The sequence below is a fragment of the Hemibagrus wyckioides genome, linkage group LG07 (genome assembly GCF_019097595.1).
Source record: "Hemibagrus wyckioides isolate EC202008001 linkage group LG07, SWU_Hwy_1.0, whole genome shotgun sequence".
Classification (NCBI taxonomy): Eukaryota; Metazoa; Chordata; class Actinopteri; order Siluriformes; family Bagridae; genus Hemibagrus; species Hemibagrus wyckioides.
The window spans coordinates 22,902,964-22,926,079 of NC_080716.1; the positions used below are offsets into that span (position 1 = coordinate 22,902,964).

General features: G+C 36.7%; 1 protein-coding gene across 1 annotated transcript; it reads right to left on the minus strand.

Moving 5' to 3' along the window:
- Positions 1-2,941: 2,941 nt before the first annotated feature.
- LOC131356258 (butyrophilin subfamily 1 member A1-like) lies at positions 2,942-22,913 on the minus strand. The gene is made up of 15 exons (XM_058395174.1): positions 22,608-22,913; positions 20,642-20,992; positions 20,237-20,506; positions 19,903-20,022; positions 19,198-19,224; positions 18,323-18,349; positions 17,462-17,985; positions 16,339-16,435; positions 13,951-14,007; positions 7,515-7,865; positions 6,542-6,811; positions 6,266-6,367; positions 5,141-5,173; positions 4,812-4,838; positions 2,942-4,633 (listed from the first exon to the last, which is right to left on the minus strand). The coding sequence occupies exons 1-15, from the start codon at positions 22,663-22,665 to the stop codon at positions 4,095-4,097; spliced, it is 2,853 nt and encodes a 950-aa protein (XP_058251157.1). The 5' UTR covers positions 22,666-22,913; the 3' UTR covers positions 2,942-4,094.
- Positions 22,914-23,116: the final 203 nt, after the last annotated feature.

Here is a 23,116-nt window from a genome sequence, read left to right on the forward strand (position 1 = left end):
AACAAGGCAAAGATGAAATATTTGTTAGACTGATAAGTATTTAAAAAAAAAAAAACATACACTCCATATAACATTATCAGTTAAATAAACCAGCAACAAGATCATTGCAGTACCGAGCGAATGGAAGAAGCACTTTAATGAACCTTTATAAAACAGAGAGAGAGAGAGAGAGAGAGAGAGAGTTTCTATCTTAAAAAAATATTTCCCAGAGAATATAAATTGAATGGAAGGAACACTACTGCTAAACATAAAATTGTAACATTCTCAAGACATTTTCAAGCTAAACTTTATAGTTAAAGGCTAAGCAGGTGAATTTCTCTTGATTTCTCTTGAATTTCTCCCTGATAGTCACAAACAAAACACTACTGCTGGAAAAGCTGTGAGGTTTGTCAGTGTGATGTTGTATGCATTGTTTGTGAATTTACGTCCTTCAGAGTGACCTTCATTGTCTTCCTCTCAGACACCCTGCATCCACATGTGAGCGTGAAAGGTAATACATTAGTGTATGGTATTATTGGCTTGTGTAACAGCAGTGTCCATGTAGAAAGTGCCCCTTCTAAACATGGACTCTTCCAGTCACAATATCTTTCAGCAAGAGATGGACAATTCCTAAACTTTCCACTGGAGTGCACAAAGTACAGGTAAAGAGAAAGTGTACATTCAAATTCAGATTCAGGTTGTAAAGGGAAGTGAGTAGGATCAGTATGCTGTAAAATGTTATAGAGGAAAGTGAGCAAGTTTATTATGTTCAATGCTGTTCATACTATTACACTCTGCTGCTATTGCATTGTTGCAATTAAGTATTTATTTATTCAAGTCATTTAATATACAGCGTCATCAATTTACTGTAAACACTGTTTGTAGTTGTACTTCAGGTCATATGCATGCAACAAGAGATGTTTACCCTTTCAAGAGGAGAGCACATGTACAGCAGCCAAGCTCATGTGCTCAAGGCATGCAAAGCTTTGTATCAAATATCCACATAGATAGATAGATAGATAGATAGATAGATAGATAGATAGATAGATAGATAGATAGATAGATAGATAGATAGATAGATAGATAGATAGATATAGAGATAAGCTCTGCCCTCTGCTGTAGCCTTCAGTAGGTGTGGCAGATCATAAAAAAAACAAACCTTCACCCAGGTTCTGTGGCACAAGGCCATTTAGTTGTATAGGCCAGTAGTAGTATGTTAAAATGAATTTAAAATTTGACTAGGAGCTGATGCAGAGTGGATAAGATTCTGGAGTGGAGCTTTTTTTATGCATCTACTGGAATGTCCAGACAGTATAACATTACAATAATCTTTATATTATGCGAAAAAATATTTCTACATTATAGTTACTAAACCAGTGCAAAAAAAGTACAGGGATGAATGCTTCATGATCTGACACCTGTAGGCCATGTGGCTGCTGGTGTAAAATGGGCTCCACACTCATGATATTATTACATGAACTGCAATAAATAACTGTTGCTACCATTTCCTAGAAGTTATTTTAAGTCCTCAAACTGGGCCATTAAAATAAAATAGTTGTTGAAATGATCAATATTAATAAAAAACAACTAAACATATAAAAACACATCCATACAAAAATAATAGTTAAATAAACCAGCAACAAGATCATTGAGGTACCATGGTGTCACCATGGTGTTTACTGGTAAAAACGATGCAGGATGGCCAATCGTGGCCATTTAAGGCTAAGACAAAGATCTAAGACTTTTTCTATGTACACAAAAGGCCTATTTCTCTCAAATATTATTCACAAATCTGTCTAAATCTGTGTTAGTGAGCATTTCTTCTTTGCCGAGATAATTCATCCACCTCATAGGTGTGGCATATCAAGATGCTGATTAGACAGCATGATTATTGCACAGGTGTGCCTTAGGCTGACCACAATAAAAGGCCACTCTAAAATGTGCAGTTCTATCACATAGCACAATGCCACAGATGTTGCAAGTTTCGAGGGAGCGTGAAATTGGCATGATGACTGTAGGAATGTCCACCAAAGCTGTTGCCCGTGAATTGAATGTTCATTTCTCTACCGTAAGCCATCTCCAAAGGCGTTTCAGAGAATTTGGCAGTACATCCAACTGGACTCACAACCGCAGACCACGTGTAACCACAACAGCCCAGGACCTCCACATCCAGCATCTTCACCTCCAAGATCGTCTGAGACCAGCCACCCGGACAGCTGCTGCAACAATCGGTTTGCATAACCAAAGAATTTCTGCACAAACTGTCAGAAACCGTCTCTGGGAAGCTCATCTGCATGCTCGTCGTCCTCATCAGGGTCTCGACCTGACTGCAGTTTGTCGTCGTAACTGACTTAAGTGGGCAAATGCTCACATTCGATGGCATCTGGGACTTTGGAGAGGTGTTCTCTTCACCGATGAATCCCGGTTTTCACTGTACAGGGCAGATGGCAGACAGCGGATACCCACAGAGCACAGAGATACCATGACGAGATCCTGAGGCCCATTGTTGTGCCATTCATCCACGACCATCACCTCATGTTGCAGCATGATAATGCACGGCCCCATGTTGCAAGGATCTGTACATAATTCCTGGAAGCTGAAAACATCCCAGTTCTTGCATGGCCAGCATACTCACCAGACATGTCACACATTGAGCATGTTTGGGATGCTCTGGATCGGTGTATACGACAGCGTGTTCCAGTTCCTGCCAATATCCAGCAACTTCGCACAGCCAATGAAGAGGAGTGGCCCAACATTCCCCCCCCGGACCCCCCAATACAGTAAAACTGCACATTTTAGAGTGGCCTTTTATTGTGGTCAGCCTAAGGCACACCTGTGCAATAATCATGCTGTCTAATCAGCATCTTGATATGCCACACCTGTGAGGTGGATGGATTACCTCGGAAAAGGAGAAGATCTCACTAACACAGATTTAGACCGATTTGTGAACAATATTTGAGAGAAATAGGCCTTTTGTCTACAAAGACAAAGTCTTAGATCTTTGAGTTCAGCTCATGAAAAATGGGGCAAAAACAAAACTGTTACATTTATAATTTTGTTCAGTATATATTAGTAATATGTATAGGATATATTAATATAGCAACATTCAAACAGGAAGATAGTATTAAATGCAAATATGCTGAGAAGTCCAATATAGTGCACTATATATTTTTAAATTATGCAACAAAAAGAATAACAATAAACCTTATATCATAAAAAAAACTGTATCTTCTTCATATAAGACATCCAGAAATCTGTAAATCTGTATCCAGAAATCTGTAAATGCCACATTAGTCACAGTTACTAACTACTGCCATGTTAGTGAATGCTCCATAACTTCAGCTGAGATTAAAACTGTAGGTCTGTGGAGGGATGCAGGTCTAATCCAAATACATTCACAAAACCAATTACAAAACCAACCTTACTGATCATTTACCAAATATGAAGAACATTCACTAAGAACCGACATCATGTGGAGAAAATAAACAGCATTAAACAGCATCCTAACCTGAAAACACCTCTTTAACTGCTACGTTGTATGCGAGGGATCGCCACAGCAGGCCAACTGGTCCGCTCAACAACTTGGGACAGGTTTTATGCCGGGTGCCCTTCCTGATGCAACCCTCCAATTTTATCCGGGTTTGGGACCGGCACTTCATCCAGTGGCTGGGGCTTGGGCACTGGCTGGGAATCAAACACAGGCCTTCCGCATGGTAGGAGAGAAACCACAGTGCCCTACCTCTTTAACAGCTATACACCTGCCAAAGTGTCAGAACCTGAACTATAATAAGTGGTGATTCTTAGTGGCAGAGAAAATGTTAGTTAACACTCTAAATTCAATTCAAGTGAGAGCTAGAAAGTAGCACTTTGGAAGATGGCAGCTTCACTGACGCATCTGATTCAGCTTCATGTTGCATCTAAATCCTTTCATTCTTTAAGAGTTTCTAAGAGGATCAGATCAGCAGCACACAAACTCTAAATAATCCAGTAACATCCATGTGACTTCATTAAATTTCTTGAAATCTAATAATGGCCTTAATCTGATTTTAACTGCTGAAATCACACAATGAGCAAATTATTAGTGTTCATCAGTGTTATAGAATGTAAACAGATATTTATTCAGTAACAGCAGAGATGATCAGTGGTGCTGAATTACTACCATCTGCTAAGTATCGAGGACTGAAGTATGGATAGAGTTTCTCAGTGAAAGACTGAGCAGTGAAAGAGTAGATATGAGAGCTGGACTTCACATCATAGAAGGAGACCAGACCCTCCTCATAATCCACAAACACCCCCACCTTCTCCACCTTCTCTCTCAGTGTGAGGGGGACATCAGCATCAGCATAAGCCTTATATTCATTCTCATTCCTCAGCCCCACAGTCCAGAATCCAGTCTGAGGACTCCGTGGAATCCTGTCCTTCCTGTTAATGTTCTCTCTTACAACTCCTAATGTCCATGCAGTTTTCCCTCTGACCTGCACCTCAAAATAAAATCTCCCTAAGGAGAAACTTTGCTGTCCCAGAACACAGAGATACATAAATCTTTCTGGTGTATCAGGGAAATCCTGCTGTCTCTCTGCTCGTGTCACTTGTTTTCCATCAGCAGACACAGTGAGTTGAGGATGAGCTGTATCAGGATCCAGAGTCACATCCACTGAGAGAAACACAGTTATGTGTTATGTTAGAATCTGTTGTGTTTGACAATTTCTTTTTATTTTCTTAATCTCCTCCCTCATCTCTCTCTCTCTCTTTCTCATTTCTGATAGATAAATACACACAGCAGAGACTCTGATTTTACTGTACTGAAGATAAAAAGTTCAAATTGTTCTTACCTGCAAACAACTTCCTCTTTAAAAGCTCTTATGAAAGAAAAAAAAACAATAAAATAATTAATATTTAAACTGCAGAGATAAAAAATACAAACCAATAAAATAAAACTACTTTAAAATATCACAAGTTCCATCAGTAGATTTTTTTTGCACCATTCCTGTGAAACTTCACCAGGTTAAATTGTATCTATATCAAAGAGACAAAATCAGTGTAACAGCCTCCTAGTTATCTTTATGATTGTATTTAATAAGGGTAATATTGTCTGTTACATTTAATTAATCTAATTATATAATCATTACATGATTTTAAAGCACAAACAGTTCATTCTTACCTGCATGTTGCTTCACCTGTTGAAGCTCTGATACTAAAACAGATAAAATAGTTTTTAGTATATTGTGTGAATTTTACACAAACAAAAGTATAAATAGATTAAGCCGTGTAATGTTAATGAGAAGGTAAATGGACAACATACTCAGATTGCAGTTATGAAATGTAACTGTGCTTCTGATGGTATATAATTGTTAAATGATTAAATACACTTCATAAAGGGGAAACTGATGTTACAGGCCAGTTATAAGTCAAATAGAAAACAAGTCAATTACTGTACAGGAACTGATGTGTTTGATTCTCTACTCTTCTTACAGAACCCTCTATGGAGTGAAATCAACAGAACCTGAACCCAAAATGCACAAAAAGAAATGTGTACATGTGTACTAAAGGATGTTAATGATTGTAATCACTTAAAACCAATCAAAATGAACCTATCACAAGACACAGGACAAATAAAACATGATTAACAAAATACAATGATAACATGGAAACCTAGCACATGACAGCAAAAGAACAAACAAACAAACAATGACTGACAAAGACAGGTACAATAGGGCTGATATATATAGGCCAGAACATTAGGGTAAAGGGGAACAGGTGACATGGCGGGAAAGCAGAACAAAAGATGGGGCTTGGCACAAAACATGTTGGAAATACACATACAAAAAAGCAGGCTATAATGAATCACCTGCCAGCACCCCCTCTGGTGGTCTGGTAGGGAACTGTCCCAGCACTTCCTGACAGCTGTATAGAACTGTGCATGTTACCATGGTAATGAACAGATGTGGTATGCGCAGTAACAACCTCTTAACAACCTTTCACCATTTTCATCTCTGCTGAAAACTTACTATAACATTACTAAAACTTCAGCCAGTGCAATATTGTTAATTTGATATCAAACTTGTTTCATTCCATAGCTATCTATTTATTTGCTTACTTACTTATATAGTGTTTAAAATATAGTCTTTGACATTTCTTTTATTTGTGTCAAACCAAATAATATTGGGATATGCTCACTGAATTTTGTATTGTGTGGTGAATCTGTGGACTTAAGCTATGGTATAAATGTAATATAAAATCTAATATCATTTTAGCTGTATAGGCAGGAAAATTATTTGAATATTACCTTTCTTGTAACCAAAAAACACAGTTACTATCAATCCAACAGCAATAAGACATGCTACAACTGAAATGCCGACAGCCAACTTCCAAACACCAAAGACGTTATCTGAAATGAAAACAATATCTCTAAGTTAGAAATACATTACTTACAAAACACATGCGTACAGAGAGAACTGCAGCCAAATCACCAACATGTGTCATAAAAAGCAACAACGCTGCAGTAATGATTATAGTAGAATGTTACAATCTAAATCTAAAAGTTTTGTTTGTAGACACTTACTATTAATAATAATGTGTGTCTCCATCATGTGATGTTTTTGTTGAAGTCTGCAGCAAAATCTGCTGGAGTCATAAACACTGATGCAGCTTTTCACACTGAAGCCCTCAGTGTCTCTGTGTATCTGTGTATCTTCAGCAGGCAAAGTGACTCCTTCTCTGTCCAGCCACAGAACCTCAGGTTCAGGGTTCCAGCCTCTGGACTCACACACTAGATTAATCCCTCCTAAGTTATCATAACTCTCCATCCTGATCACTGGGTGGCTTCCTGGAACTACAGGCAATAAACAAAAATAACTGTTTTTAACCATGTTAAACCACAACAGAACAGAAAATAAAAATAAATTTATTAATATAAATTTAAAGACAAATGTATTATGTAACCATAACTATAGACCGGGATACCATGCAGACACAGCACAAACTTTGAAATGTAGTGAAAATAATATTGTATCCAGATAAATCAAATCTAAATTATTATTTAAAAACTACTAAATAATTATTCAGACTACAAAATGAAAACAAAGTTCAGAAATACATAATAATTGCTAAAATTATTACAGATTATTTTAGTCTCTTAATATGTATAAATTATTTTCATTGACAAGACTGCTATGTGAAAAATCACTTGGAGAACTGTCTGAAATTGGAAAATGGGCATGTTTTCTGTCCAAAGTGTAACGAATAAATGCTGATCCCAATATTATAGAATAGAGATAAAGATAACTGTAGAAGATGATTTCTATCTTGATCTTGAGCATGTTTCCTCTTATCACAACACATCTAAACAGCCCTTCCTGTGTTAAATCAGGTGTGTTAAAGCAGGAAAAGCAGTATGTGTAGGGCAGGGCTTTTTCCAGGTTTATGGTTGGAAACCTGTGAATTAGTTAAAATTGGTATATGGATGCACAAACCATTAATAATGTTAAGTATAACATTCACCATTCACCAAGCTTCAGTGCAGAAATGGATCTTACCCTCAACAATAACATGAACAGTGATGTCATCATACCACGATTTGTCCTCAATAAGACACTTATATTCTCCTTCATCAGAGACTTGGAGAGCTGAGAGTTTGAGTGAAGCATTGCCTTTCTGTAGCTCCTCTTTAAACAGTGATGTTCTTCCTCTGTAGGACTGAGCCTGGTCTTCATTTCTGTCTCTGTGATTCTTATAATAATGCACTAATGAAGCCCCTTCTTCTAGTCTCAACCACTCCACAGTCATGTCCACAGTACGGGTGTTGGGTTTGATGAAACATGGCAGAACCAGATCTTCACCAGCTGCTGCAACAAGAGGAGCTTCTGGACCAACCACCTGTAATTGCTCTGTGTTTTCAGAAAACAAAGACTGAAACAATCTCATTCTTTCTCCCTCTCTCTCAATCTACACACATGAAAAACCCACAATGGTCATTGAAATATCTTGAAACTGACAAAAGTAATAAAAAAATTACTGAAAATCAGACATTGCTTTTGAATTGTGATTCAACAGATGCATTTAAAAAAACAAACTAATGAAACTGGTCTGGACAAAAATGATAGAAAAAATATGATAGCAAATGATAATAAGAAAATAATTTGACCACAGAGACTTGTTAAACTGAAGTGTGTCCTGTAATTAGCATCACAGATGTCTTTAAACTTGTAATCAGTCAGTCTGCCTATTTAAAGGGTGCTGTCACTGTGCTGTTTGCATAGAAAGCTAAGGAGAGAGTTGTCTCAGAAGATTAGAAGGCAAAATTACAGACAAGCACGTCAAAGGTAAAGGCTATAAGAGCATCTCCAAGTAGCTTGATGTTCTTGTGACTACAGTTGCACATATTATTCTGAAGTTTAAGGTCCACGGGACTGTAGTCAACCTCCCTGGATGTTGTCAGAAGGAAAATTGAAGAGACAGGTATTACAAATGGTAACCAAAGAGCCCAGAACAACTTCCAATGAGATTAAAACTCCAAGGTCAAGTTACATCAGTGTCAGATTGCACCATCCGTCACTGATTGAGCCAAAGTGAACTTAATGGAAGTCAACTGAAAAGAACTCCACTGTTGAAAGCAAATTATAAAAAAGCGAGACTGGAATTTGCCAAAATGCATATTGACGAGCCACAAAGCTTCTGGGAGACTGTCGTTTGGACAGATGAGACAAAACTGGACTTTTTGGTAAGCCACATCAGCTCTATGTTCACAGATACAAAAATGAAGCATACAACGAAAAGAACACTGTACCTACTGTGAAACATGGAGGCTCGGTTATATTCTAGGGCTGCTTTGCTTTAGCTGACACAGGGTGTCCTAAAATTCAAGACATTCTGGAGCGAAATGTGCTGCCCAGTGTCAGAAAGCTTGGTCTCAGTCATGAGTCCCACAACAGGATAATGACCCAAAACACACAGCTAAAAACACCCAAGAATAGCTAAGAACAAAACATTGGACTATTCTGAAGTGGTCTTCTAGGAGCCCTGATCTAAAGCCCATTGAACATCTGTGGAAAGAGCTGAAACATCAGTCTGTAGAAGGCACCCTTCAAACCTGAGACAGCTGGAATTGTTTGCTCATGAGGAGTGGACCAAAATACCTGTTGACAGGTGCAGACGTCTCACCGTTTGATTGCAGTGATTGCCTCAAAAGGTTCTACAACAGGATTAAGGGTTAAAAAATTTAAAGTTTAAGGTTACCATCATTTCTGTCCAGGCAAGTTTTATTAGTTTTTTATGTTTCTGTTGAACCACAATTCAAAAGCAATGTCTGATTTTCATTAGACAATTTTTAGTAAATTCTTATTTATTATCACTTTGTTAGTGCCAAGTTACTTAAGTGACCATTGTGGGTTTGTCTTTCTTTAATGGAAGGGTACCAACAATTTTGTCTATCTATCTAATTTTATTTTACTTTGACCTATACACACATGAGGTCATACTTGTTTTAATTTTATTCAATTTTTTTGCATTAACTAATAGTTGCTACAATGTGAGTGAAACTGTCAACAAATTTATATTTATACTTACTTTTATTTATTATTTTTTGAACATTTTAGGTCCCATGTACTACTTATTTACTTAAAGTAACACCATGGTTTCCTACACCATTTGCTAAAATATTTTTTTATGTTAAGATGTAAAATCAAGAAAAAATGTCAAAAATATTACTGTGTGTAAATACATCATTTAAATCCAATTTTTAGAATCTGATCTAAACACCAACAATTATAATAAACTTATAAACATTACAATTTATACAGTTCTAAATATTACGATTTCTTGTAATATTGTAGCATACTACTCTAAAGCTTCTGCTCTGTCTGAGACAGTATAAGACAGTATAAGAAGCAAATTGTGTTTAACACTCAATTGTGTAACATAACATGATGGAAGGGGTCTTAAAAAAGGGGTCTATCTGTATGGTTAAAGTAAAGTAGTTACAAAAGAGCTATTATTACTAACAACAACAAAGTTGTTTACATTGAACATTCCATCATTCCCTCTTCTGTTGACAAATGGTCCAGTTTTATTTTATATTACTTTTCTGTTGTGTATCTAAATGTTCTGAAGTTGCCTGAAGCTTTGATGAAATTGATAAATCCATTGTGAAGATCATAAAATCCACTCTAGTTGACTTGCCCCTACATTTCCAGTCTTTTTACTTAGTTTCCAAATTGTTTTACACCATATACAGTTGTGCAGAGAAGAGCTGAGTTTATGTTTCACTTGTAAGATATTAACTTGCCAGAACTGCAGGGATATGTTAAAATCTCACAATAAATTATGTGCATCAGAATCACTTATATTGCCAAGCAGGGGCGTAATTTCCACTGGGGACAGGGGGGGCACCCCCCCCCACACACTTTTCAAAATCCCGTTTGAGTCCCCTCACTTTTTACATTTGTTTATGATTTTACCCGCATGCTGTCATCACCACGGAGGAGCTGGACCGAGCAGGACACAGAGAGTCTGTGTCAATGCACGTGTCCGCGTCCAAGAACGCCGCGTGCACGCTTGCTAAAATATCTCACTGAAAGGTGTAATGAACAGGTATCACGGTTGTGGCACAGTCAGGGATGAAACGCCAGAAATAGCAACAGTTTACTTTAATGTCATCATGGATGAAAAGAAAGAATGGAGACGTGACTTGGTTGATTCAGTAAATTAGCTCAGGTCAGGATAATAATATTTTCAGTAACATTCTGTGTACAATGAAAACGAGTTGACTTTAAACCGTGCATTTTCTGTCAGCAATGTATGACAAGCAGACTCTGCATGCTAGTTTAATGTTAGACTCAATATGATCATAACTCAGTGGTTTTCATATCAGAGGGCAGATGAGGTGGACAGTTAGGATTCATGGAATGTATCCATGAATGGATAGATGTGATTGAATGGATAGATGGAGGACAATGTTCTTTATGTTTTTTTATGTCTGTGAGATTGTGTGACAATCTTACATCCTGTGTACCAAATAAGTAGTGTATCTATTGTGTTATCAATTTTCCCATCCTTTTGGATTACAGAAGTAAGGATTACAGATGGTTATTCCTACCCTCCTATAATACAGTGTTGGAGGCATGAAAATGATCTATTTTAGGTATTTGTGATACACAAAAAATTAGCACCAGGAAAAATATTTTAATTTGTTCATTAACTAAGAGTGGTTGTTTATGCATGAGAAACAATTATTAAAGTAATGATCAACATTTTTATATAACTGTTATAAAAATTATAAAATTATATAACATATTAATTTTGAAAAATAGTGATGTAACACACAGTTCATAAAAGCTTTCTGCTTTTTCTATTCTAAACCCCTGTGCTTTGGTGGATGTGTCTCTGACAAACGTCCTGTACAACAAGTGATTTATTTTACATTTTCAGCTACAGTAGTTAGTTTAAAATAAAAGTTTGTGTAACAGAGGAAATTGAGTCTTACATTATTTATATTCTATTCACACACAAAACATTAATGGTGAACATTTTTGACTTTATAAAATTATTCTCTTGCCGATCGGCTGCTATTAAACAATACAGAAAATAAGACATCTTTTCTATATAAACAGTTTAGTAGCCTTTTATTCTTTTTGACAGAATTTATAATCAACTTAATTATTTCCTGTATTTTGTATGACCATAGTCCCTAAATGTATGTAAATGCAGGAAATGGGATTCAAATCAAAAACATTTTCCCCCATTTTGTGTCCCCCCCACTTCTCAAACCAAAGTTACACCCTTGTTGCCAAGTACCATGGGTTTTACTGGTGTGCACTGGTGCATAGCAGTATGAACCTTTATATGAATATACAGAACCTATAAACCCATATAGAAAACTATGGGAAAACATAAAAATAAAATCCTAAAAAAGGAAATAAAACAACATATGTACACCAATCAGGCGTAACATTATGACCACCTGCCTAATATTGTGTTGGTCCTCCTTTTGCTGCCAAAACAGCCCTGACCCATTGAGGCATGGACTCCACTAGATCCCTGAAGGTGTGCTGTGGAATCTGGCACCAAGATGTTAGCAGCAGATCTTTTAAGTCCCCTAAGTTGTGAGGTGGGGCCTCCATGGATCAGACTTGTTTGTCCAGCAAATCCCACAGATGCTTGATTGGATTGAGATCTGGCGAATTTGGAACGCCAAGTCAACACCTTAAACTCGCTGTTGTCCTTATCAAACCATTCCTGAACCATTTTTGCTTTGTGGCACGGTGCATTATCCTGCTGAAAGAGGCAACAGTCATCAGGGAATACCGTTTCCATGAAAGGGTGTACACGGTCTGCAACAATCCACATGGATGGCAGGACCCAAGGTTTCCCAGCAGAACACTGCTCAAAGAATGACACTGCCTCTGCTGGCTTGCCTTCTTCCCATAGTGTATCCTTGTGCCATGTGTTCCCCAGGTTAATGACGCATCCTGGAGAACACATGGCATCCGGCCATCCATGTGATGTAAAGGAAAATGTGATTCATCAACCCCGGTCACATTCCTCCATTGCTCCGTGGTCCAGTTTTGATGCTTATGTGCCCATTGTTGGTGCTTTCAAAATGTTCACTTGCTGCCTAATATATCCCACCCACTAACAAGTGCCATGATGAGGAGATGTGGAGTGTTATTCACTTCACCTGTCACTGCTCATAATGTTATGGCTGATCAGTGTACAATAGTACAGGATGTGCAAAAGTGGAACAGTACAAACGCTAAACTGCAAATGCAACATGCAGTGATAATGAAACATTGACTGTACATTAGTATTGAATGTGCAAAATGTGGACTAGTGAAATGCTCACAGTTTCAGGTAGGAATGTAAGAAAGTGCAAATGCAATATAACAGTCTGGGTTGTGGAGTAATGTAACACATTATAAAAACAGCAAAGTTGGGTCATACATTCATGTCCAAGGAGGTTAAAAGACCATAGTGTGTCTGGAATATTGTTAATGAGGCCAGTTGCAGGAAGGAAGCTGTATTGTGGGGTTTGGTTTTTATCTTGGACATTCTTCAGAAGGGAAGTGGCTCGAAATGATTGTATCTGCGGTTTGACTACAGCATTAGAAGCATTCTGTTTAGATTGCTGATTTCAGACTTTAGTCTGAAACGTTACATTGTGCTTTCACTCTTCTTTAACAAATAAATGTGGTTGTGTTGTGTATATGGACAGGCTGTAGTACAAAATAGTGCACTTCCTTCAACACTACAACAACCTTCAATTCTTACTCCTCTTCCCTCTAACACATTTCAACTAAATTTTCTGATACTACATTAAAAATTAAGCTTTTTTAACAAAACGTAGTCTGGTCTGGACACAAAAAATTTGGAGTTTTCATATACCACGTTTCGATTTATACCGAGTCATTTTAAATAAATAATAAGACAAACACAGCACAATTCACAGTGTTGAAAGCTGTGCAGACTAAACAGTTTTATACTTACACTTTTACATAAACAATTGAATTGTAAAGAGATGGTAAAATGCATTAAGCCAAATAAAATCAAAATATACTAAAATTGTGTATACATAAATACAGTTCACAGAGCAAGTCTCTGACAACAAAATAGTAATATTTTACATTATCTTACTGCTTGAAAATGTTACTGTTGAATTTTAAAGTAATTGATTTTCGAAATCACTGGATCTGGTAACACAATTGAGCCAGGAGGCACTTTTAATTCATTATAACTGAACAATTAAAATTGTTAAACGATCAAGTGCAATGGTAATTTACTGTAATTCATTTTGTAGGACGCTCGTTTTAGCACTATTACCACAAAGAGTATAAAAGCTGCGCCAATTAAAAATATACATGCGACTGGACTAACCGTGCTTTCAAGAAGAGCTAGTTAAACAGCAGTAAAATTTACAGCCTTAAAATTCAGTACAGCACACACACACACACACACACACACACACAGTAGGTTTGTTACCTGATTGAGATTCCATAAAGTTGTGGACATTCAGGAGAGTCACACACAAAAACATCCCTGAAACAGAGTTGATCATTATATCTTTACCGGCTTAATAACATTATTCGAATTACACAATTTTTCTCATCTCAATAAGATAAATAATTAATATACTTAATAGTTATTTGTTATTTTCTTGATAAAACGATAAAACACGCTAAAATAGAGCCTTTGTCTGGCAGGTCTGCATCTTATTGTTGCTTTCGTTTTAGTGCACCACACCCGTTTTCCTGTTTTTGTGTGGACTTTGTTATTAAAGGAATAATCCCCCCTGAAGGATTTATATAAACCCTTAGAGTGAATGTGTGAGACCTAAACATTTAAAAATCTCAGATCTGCCAAAAAAAACAACAAAAACAACCCTATTCAGAAAAGGCTTGACTAAACAAGTGTTTTCAGCCTAGATTTAAATTATGAGACTGTGTCTGAATCTGGAACACTAAAAGAAAGACTGTTCCAAAACTGCAAGCCTTTGGAAGAGAAAGCTCTGCCCCCTTCTGGAGTCTTTAGTAGATGTGGCAGATCATGAAAAACAAAACTATACCCAGGTTCTGTGGCACAAGGCCATTTAGTTGTATAGGCCAATAGTAGTATGTTACAAAGAATTTAAAATTTGACTATGAGCTGATGCAGAGTGGATACGATTCTGGACTGGAGCTTTCTTATGCATCTACTACAACATCCAGACAGTACAACATTACAATAATCTTTATATTATGTGAAAAAAATATTTTCACATTATATTTACTAAACCAATGGAAGAAAAGTACAGGAATGAATGCTTCATGACCTGACACCTGTAGACTATGAGGCTTCTGGTGTAAAATGGGCTTTACACTCATGATAATATTACATGAACTGCAATAAATAACTGTTGCTACCATTTCCTAGAAGTTATTTATATGTATATGTAGAGATATAAGAAAAGAAAATAATATTAAAAGTGTTAATACATATTCTAACATTTGTTTTTTCTAAGAGACATAACTCATTAAAAAAAATTACATTTACATTTCTGGCATTTGGCTTTTTTTTTTTTTTAATTACACATATAACAATACATAAACAGGGAAAGATAAGAGCTAGTTTAAGTGCTTCAGGAAAAGGTTGGTCTTAAGACATCGTTTGAAGACAGTCAGAGACTCTGCTGTATGGACATCTAGGGGAGGTTCATGCCACCACCTCGGTGCCAGAACAGAGAAGAGTCTAGATGAATACCTACCTTTTGCCCTGAGAGATGGTGGGACCATGGTTACCCCAAGGTTGGGAGCAGTGGCTGAAGGGGAGATCGTTGAGTTGTTCAGAGATAATGCAAGATCCTGGGCTGGGGATGAATCACCCAGGATGACCAGCAGTTCAGTTTTGCTGGGATTAAGTTTCAGCTGATGAGCTGTCATCCATGATGAAATGTCCGCCAGACACGCTGAGATCCGGGCAGAAGCTGTGGTATCTGAGGGAGGGAATTTGTCCTGAACAATCAAAATCCCTTTGACTGAGATAGAATTGTTATATAAAGAAACAAGATTAAAGATTTTCTCTCCTTTCAACATATTGTCCTTTCAACTTGTTTTAATACCACTAGGAATGGCATTAAATACAGTGTTATATTCTTTTAATGAAGCCCCAAAATCAAATTTCCTGGAAAATTCAAAGGGAATATAGCTGACCATTGTCATCTATCAACTGATTAACAACATATATGTTCTTTAATTACCATTGTTCAAAAAATAATAATTTATTTCTGCAAACAATATACTGATTATTCCAAATAAAATAACGGTAAGGGGAAAAATTATGTTTGTATACTAGTAATCACGATAATAATGCCTGTTGGTGAAATTTTGCTAATCTAATGGGTAAATTACCAAGTGAGAAGGGGCACTGTAACAAAATTCAATTCCTCCAATTTTCTTAAAAAACCCAAAAAAACCACAAGAGGTCACTAGACTCACTGTTTGCTACAGGAGGAAATCAATTCATGACCAAATTAAGGAACGAATAAATCTCTTGAATGAAAATTAAGTCACTTCTAAGTTCTTTGCAGAAACCTATGGCTTTAATAGAACATAACTTTAACACCACCAACAATGGCAAACTCAAACAAATAAAAAAAGTAAACTATTATAATATAAACTATTATTACTAAAAAGTACTATTAAAGAGAAAGAAAAAACTCTTATCTCCTTCTACATTTGAAAATATAGACAAACAGCCATATAGTAATTGTAAACTAAAACTTTTGTCAGGTGTTCTCCTAAGCATAGTTTGCGTTCTTCGCTGTTTTTTTGCACTTTTCCAGACGAAGACTCTCACCAGGCGCAGCACAAAAAGGATGATAATGAACCTCACCTGGCAACATGGGCCTGCCCAGTTTATGAGCTACATCCACCGCCTCACTTATCTTTGCCGTGAGCTCAGGTGCCACTCCCTTGCATATCTCCATCACCTTGACATTTTCATTTTCCACTTCTGGAACTTCGTATAGTCATAAACACCACCTCTGTTTGTAACACTCTGCATCTATGATTCTGTTTTCCAACTGAGATATAGCTCTTGCTTGTTTGGTAACTTTGGCTGTTAGTACGACTTTAGATTTCTACAAATTGACAATTTCTGTGTTGAGAAATAGGAGGGATGATTTCAACTCTTCAATAGTGGAGTCAGTTCTCTTGTTGAGGGCAGTGATGATGTTCTCTTGTAGCTCATGTAATGAGAGATCAGCTTTAGATTTCTTTGATACTGGGCTATTTGATGGTGTTCCAGGGAGAGATGTACACAATCTGCCAAGTTCTTTTGAAGAACCTCTTGTTGTGTTAGATACTGCAGGGTACGAGTGGTCCAAAAGTTTCTGAAGGCCTTTCTTTTGCCTTCCATTTATGCCACACATTCTGATTCAAATTCATTTCAATTCTTTTAAGGTTTTTTAAGTCAAATTTTACTTTAAGAGTTCAAGCATTCCAACTTGCATTGTCAGCGCCACCTTGTCGCTGTTATAAATAATCGAACCTGCCGTAAATCTTTTTGTCATACTTCAGACAAGAAGAAGACACATTTCCACACATGCACAGTACAAATCATGTTTCCGGTACGGATCGAATAGTAGCTTAACCTATATAGCAGTAACCCAGAAGCTCAGGCATGAGCCAGAAGTGTCAATATTCTGGTGATGTTTCCCTCTGGCGGTTGGGTGGTGGAATTGCCACTGATGACGTTACACATCCCCACATCCAATCACAAGACAAACCTTACTGAACATGTACAAAATATGAAGAACCTATAATAAGTGGTGATTCTTAATGCTGGAGAAAATGTTAGTTAACACATTCAACTTAAGTGAGAGCTAGAAAGTAGCACTTTCCAAGATGTCAGCTTGACTGATGCATCTGATTCAGCTTCATGAGGCATCTAAATCTTCATTCTTCAAAACAGTTCAAAATGTTAACAAATATAAATCAGATATTTATTCAGTAACAGCAGAGATGATCAGTGGTGCTGAATTACCATTTTCACTATACCAAGGACTAAAGTATGGATAAAGTTCCTCAGTGAAAGACTGACCAGTGAAAGAATAGATATGAGAGCTGGACTTCACATCATAAAAGGACACCAGACCCTCCTCATAATCCACAAACACCCCCACCTTCTCCACCTTCTCTCTCAGTGTGAGGGGGACATCAGTATCAGCATAAGCCTTATATTCATTCTCATTCCTCAGTCCCACAGTCCAGAATCCAGTCTGAGGACTCCGTGGAATCCTGTCCTTCCTTTTAATGTTCTCTCTTACAACTCCTAATGTCCATGCAGTTTTCCCTCTGACCTGCACCTCAAAATAAAATCTCCCTGAAAAGAAACTCTGCTGTCCCAGAACACAGAGATAATTAAATCTCTGTGGTGTATCAGGGAGATCCTGTTGTGTGTCTCCATGTGTCACTTCTTTTCCATCAGCAGACACAGTGAGTTGAGGATGAGCTGTATCAGGATCCAGAGTCACATCCACTAAGAGAAATACACAATTTTCACACAACAAAACCAATTATTAATTCAGAGAAACACTGTGTATACGAGTGGCTGAGTAATTACTATTTTAATTACTATTTTTTAGCATTTTTACATCATATAAATAATCATGATGCATGTTGTCTGTGAGGTTGACAGTGCTGCTCAAAACAAGTTATTTCACGCCTACTACACCTTTTAGTTTGGACTATTTAACTGAATTGTGTGTGTGTGTGAGAGAGAGAGAGCACTTGTTTAAACAAGCAAACACTTGTATAATACACAACAGAGGCTTTCATTTAACTGTACTGAAGAAAAACATTCAAATTGTTCTTACCTGCAAACAACTTCTTCATTAGAAGCTCTAAAGAACAAAACAATAAAATAGTTACTATTTAATGTTTCCTAATGTTTCTAATACTTTGAATTGTCTAACATGTATTCAGAATCTGATTTCACTCATAAAGCCCTCTTCCTGTTCATAACATTTTGGCAGATGCCCTTATCCAGAGTGACTGAGCAATTGTAGGGTTAAAGGCCTTGCTCAAGGGCCCAGCGATAGCAGCATAGTGGACTTGGGATTCAAGCTCACAGCCTTCCGATCAGGAACCTAGGACCTTAACCACTAACTTACAACTTCCCTCAAATATTATATCTTTGGAACATGATGTTACAAGTCAGTTATGAGTCACATAAATAACAAGTCATTTAATATACAGGAAATGATGTGTTTGTATCTCTTCTCTTCTTACAGAACCCTCTGTGGAGTGAAATCAGAGTAAACAGAACCTGAACCTGTAATGCTCAAAAAATGTATGAAAAAATGATTCGACTGATAAGTAGAAAAATCTTAGGATATTTTAATATTTTGGTTTTGAATGAAATTTAATCTGAAATTCAAATATTGAAAATTTAGGTTAAGAAATTCAGGTTATAAAAATGACTGATTTTACTCAATAAACCTATTTCCTGTTTACTTCCTGTTTATTGTATTTGCTAGCATTCATTAAAATAAACATGAGAAGGAGCTGAAATTCTGCCCTCTGTCCTGATCTGCATCTTTTTATTAAATTGTGTCTCTAAGTCCAAGAAGCTCAAACAATCTAATAACCTTACAGCTTCCTTTGTGATTACATTTGATCAGTGATATTGTCTGTTAAATTTATTTCAGTTATTTAATCAGTATGATTTATAAAAGAAAAAATAGTTTACCTGCACTTTGCTTGTGTTTTTGATGTTCTGAGGAAAAAACAGACGCATTTGTTTACTAAACAAAATAAATGAAATAAATAAAATAATTTGACAGTAAGTAATATAATGTACTATGACTAATATAAGTAATATATGAACACTAACAGTAAATGGATGTAGTCATTTAAATCACAGTTTCTTAGATAGTAAATGAGTATGCAGGGAATAAGCAGGGTTATGTTAATGTTAATAGTCAATAGTAAACAAAACAAATGACTAATTTAATAATAAATACTGAATAATCAACCAGCACTCATTGGTAGTTAGTAACATTGAATATTTTGTTGATTCTTGCTGTGACAGTTAGAGGATTAGCCGTAAAGCATGCTGACAGACAAAACAACATGCTTTCTATTCACAGTTCCTCCAGCCCATGCTGCTGCTGAACAAGAGCTCTAGTACATTAGTACATTAGCTCTTGGAAAAACGGAAAACCCTGTCCTGCACATAGTACTATTTTTCTGTTTCAACACACCTAATCCAGATAACCAGCTCATTTATAGACCTTCCTGAATTAAAGTGAGAGCATTAAAGCAGTAAAAACATTATGTCCTGGATTTCTCCAGGAACACAGTTGGGAATCTGTGTGGACAAAAGATAAAAAAGGTAAAACTGCAGTATAATTAAAGTTAAACATGTTACTGAGGAAAATGATTTAGATATTACCTTTCTTGTAACCAAAAGCAGTTAGTATCAGTCCAAAAAGACATGTTACTAGCAATCCAGCAACAAGACATGCTGAAACTGCAATGTAGACAGGCCTCTTACAAACACCAAAGACTTCACCTAAAATAAAAGTTAGAAATATTTTTAAGAAATTGTATAAGAATAATTTAATAACTACTAAACAAACTCTTACAAAAAGAACATCAGCCAAATCACTAACAGATAAAAATGAAAAATAAAGCATAAATACTGATATTCCACCCAATACATATTGGGTGGAATATTGAGTAGATTGTTACATTCTAACTCTGTGTTTCAAATTGTAGACACTTACTATTAATGGTAATATCTGTCTCCATCATGTGATGTTTTTGTTGAAGTCTGCAGTAAAACCTGTTGGACTCATAAACAGTGATGCGTCTTTTCACACTGAAGCCCTCAGTGTCTCTGTGTATCTGTGTATCTTCAGCAGGCAGAGTGGCTCCTTCTCTGTCCAGCCACAGAACCTCAGGTTCAGGTTTCCAGCCTCTGGACTCACACACTAGATTAATCCCTCCTGAGTTATCATAACTCTCCATCCTGATCACTGGGTGGCTTCCCAGAACTGTGGGCAATAAAAAGTAAATAAAAAGTATTCTTTTAAATATACTGAAATCAAATAACTGTTAACCCCAATAGTTTATTATTTTCTGCTCATTGGCAGTGTGAAGATTGTCCATGACATGGTCAAAAATCTTACCCTCAACAATAACATGAACAGTGATGTCATCATACCAGGATTTGTCCTCAATGAGACACTTATATTCTCCTTCATCAGAGACTTGGAGAGCTGAGAGTTTGAGTGAAGCGTTGCCTTTCTGTAGCTCCTCTTTAAACAGTGATGTTCTTCCTCTGTAGGACTGAGCCTGATCTTCATTTTTATCTTCATGATCCCTATAGAGATGCACTAATGAAGCCTCTTCCTCTAGTCTCAACCACTCCACTGTCATGTCCACAGCACTGGTGCTGGGTTTGATGAAACAGGGCAGAACCAGATCTTCACCAGCTGCTGCAACAAGAGGAGCTTCTGGACCAATCACCTGTAGTGGCTCTGTTTTCAGAAAATAAACAAATACTTAATATGTCTATCTGTCAGGGACAATTCCCTGCCAGACCTGCAGAGGGGGTGCTGGCAGGTATATTGCTATACCTTGTGAATGTTGGTCATGTGGTTTATCTCAAGTGCATTTAAGTGAAAGTTAAGCGCACTAATGTCCATCGCTTTGTCAGAGAGCGAGAGAGGAAAAAATGAAACGTGTTAGAATAGGAGAAAGAATAATATGGTGTAAGCTGCCTATTTTAATAGTTCCCATTATTATCATCAACAACAAAGTTGTTCACACTGGACATCATGTCACACCACCTTCTGTTGGGTATCTGAATGTTCTGAAGCAACATGAAACTGCAATGAAATCGACACATCCAGTGTGCACCTCCTCTATAGGCAATCCAAAACTATCCACTATAGGCAACTACAACTTTTCACAATATTCTAATTCTCTGAGACACAGAATTTTGGGTTTTCCTTATCTGTAAGCCATAATCATCACAGTTTCAAGAAATAAAGGCTTGAAATATTTTACTCTATGTGTAATGAATCTATATAATATATGGGTTTCACTTTCTGAACTGAGTGACAAAAAATATTGACCTTTTTCATTATATTCTAAATTTTGAGATGTACCTGTACACATCTATGTGTATCCACTCATGCACATTTCAATCAAATGGTCTGTAAATGAAGACTGGTCAGAAAAAAAAATCTAACCTGCTTTAAAACCCATCTACACAACTGTAGCTGTACAACCACCCAACAGCAACACAGCTTTAACAAAGAGTTATATATATTTCCACAATTCATTTACACCGTTTTAATATACATTTACACCATTGTCCAGGCTCCTCCCTCCTGTGTACAATGCGTTGTGGGCAATATTACCTGTTAGAGTGTGCATCGTTCTGCACTTTGAATTTCTACCGGAAGTAGTAGACCATCCAGGAATTTTTGGAATACTCTTTTCAGTATACTGCGATTTGGGGCATACTAATTCTATTTTTGAATACTATTTAGGACACATAGTATGAGAATTTGGACACAGCATACATTTTGTGTGTTAACTAACATCATTACCAATGTGTTGGTGGTGTATAATATACAAAGCATATCTTCGTCCATTTTGTCAGAAATTGATCAGTTGAGCAATTGAGTTAAAAAAATTATGGAAAACCACTGAACTGAACACGTGACGCTACAAGAGTGAAAAAAATCATCCTATGATTAATGTAACTACTTTCTACTCAATGACCTTGACAGAAATGTAGTGGAGTAAAAAGTAGAGTATTTGTCTTTCAAATGTAGTGAAGTTAAAGTAAAAAGTACCCAGAAAAAATAATACTCAAGTAAAGTACAGATACTCAAAAAGTGTACTTCAGTACAGTACTCAAGTAAATGTACTTCTTTACTGTCCACCTCTGCTCATATCAGTTTATTGTAATCTGCCTAGTAATTTTATTGTAAGACGCTCGTTTCGGCGCTATTACCGCCAAGAGTCTAAAAGCCGCGCCCGTTAAAATCTACATGCGGCTGGATAGAACAATGCTTTCAGAAAAAGGTACCACAGTAAACAATAACACACACACACACACACACACAGTAAGTGTGTTACCTGATTGAGATTCCATAAAGTTGTATAGGACAGTCAGGAGAGTTACACACAAAAACATCCCTGAAAGAGTTTATCTTTATCGCTCCAGTCTGTTTCACAAGATAAATAGCACTATACGAATTACACTAGGTGTACAATTCATCTGATCTCAAAACTCAAAACACTTAATAATTAGTTGTCTCAATAAATCGCTAAAATACGCTAAAAGAGACCCTTTGTCTCACAGCTCTGCATCATATTGTCGTTTCCGTGCACACCCCTTTGTGCCATGCGCCTGTTTTCCGCTCTGGAGTGGGGGACTCTGAGGAAACTTATTTACATAGAGTATAACCGTTATAACGAGAAGAAGTGAGAATTAACCTAAACCATACACTCGGTTATTAAAGGGATACTCCACCCTGAATGATTTGTATAGTACTCTATATAATTATTTCTAAATTAATTTTTGTAATGACATTGCAGGTTGACTGTATTAATTTATAGTGTTTAATGTACATGTTGATGATTTA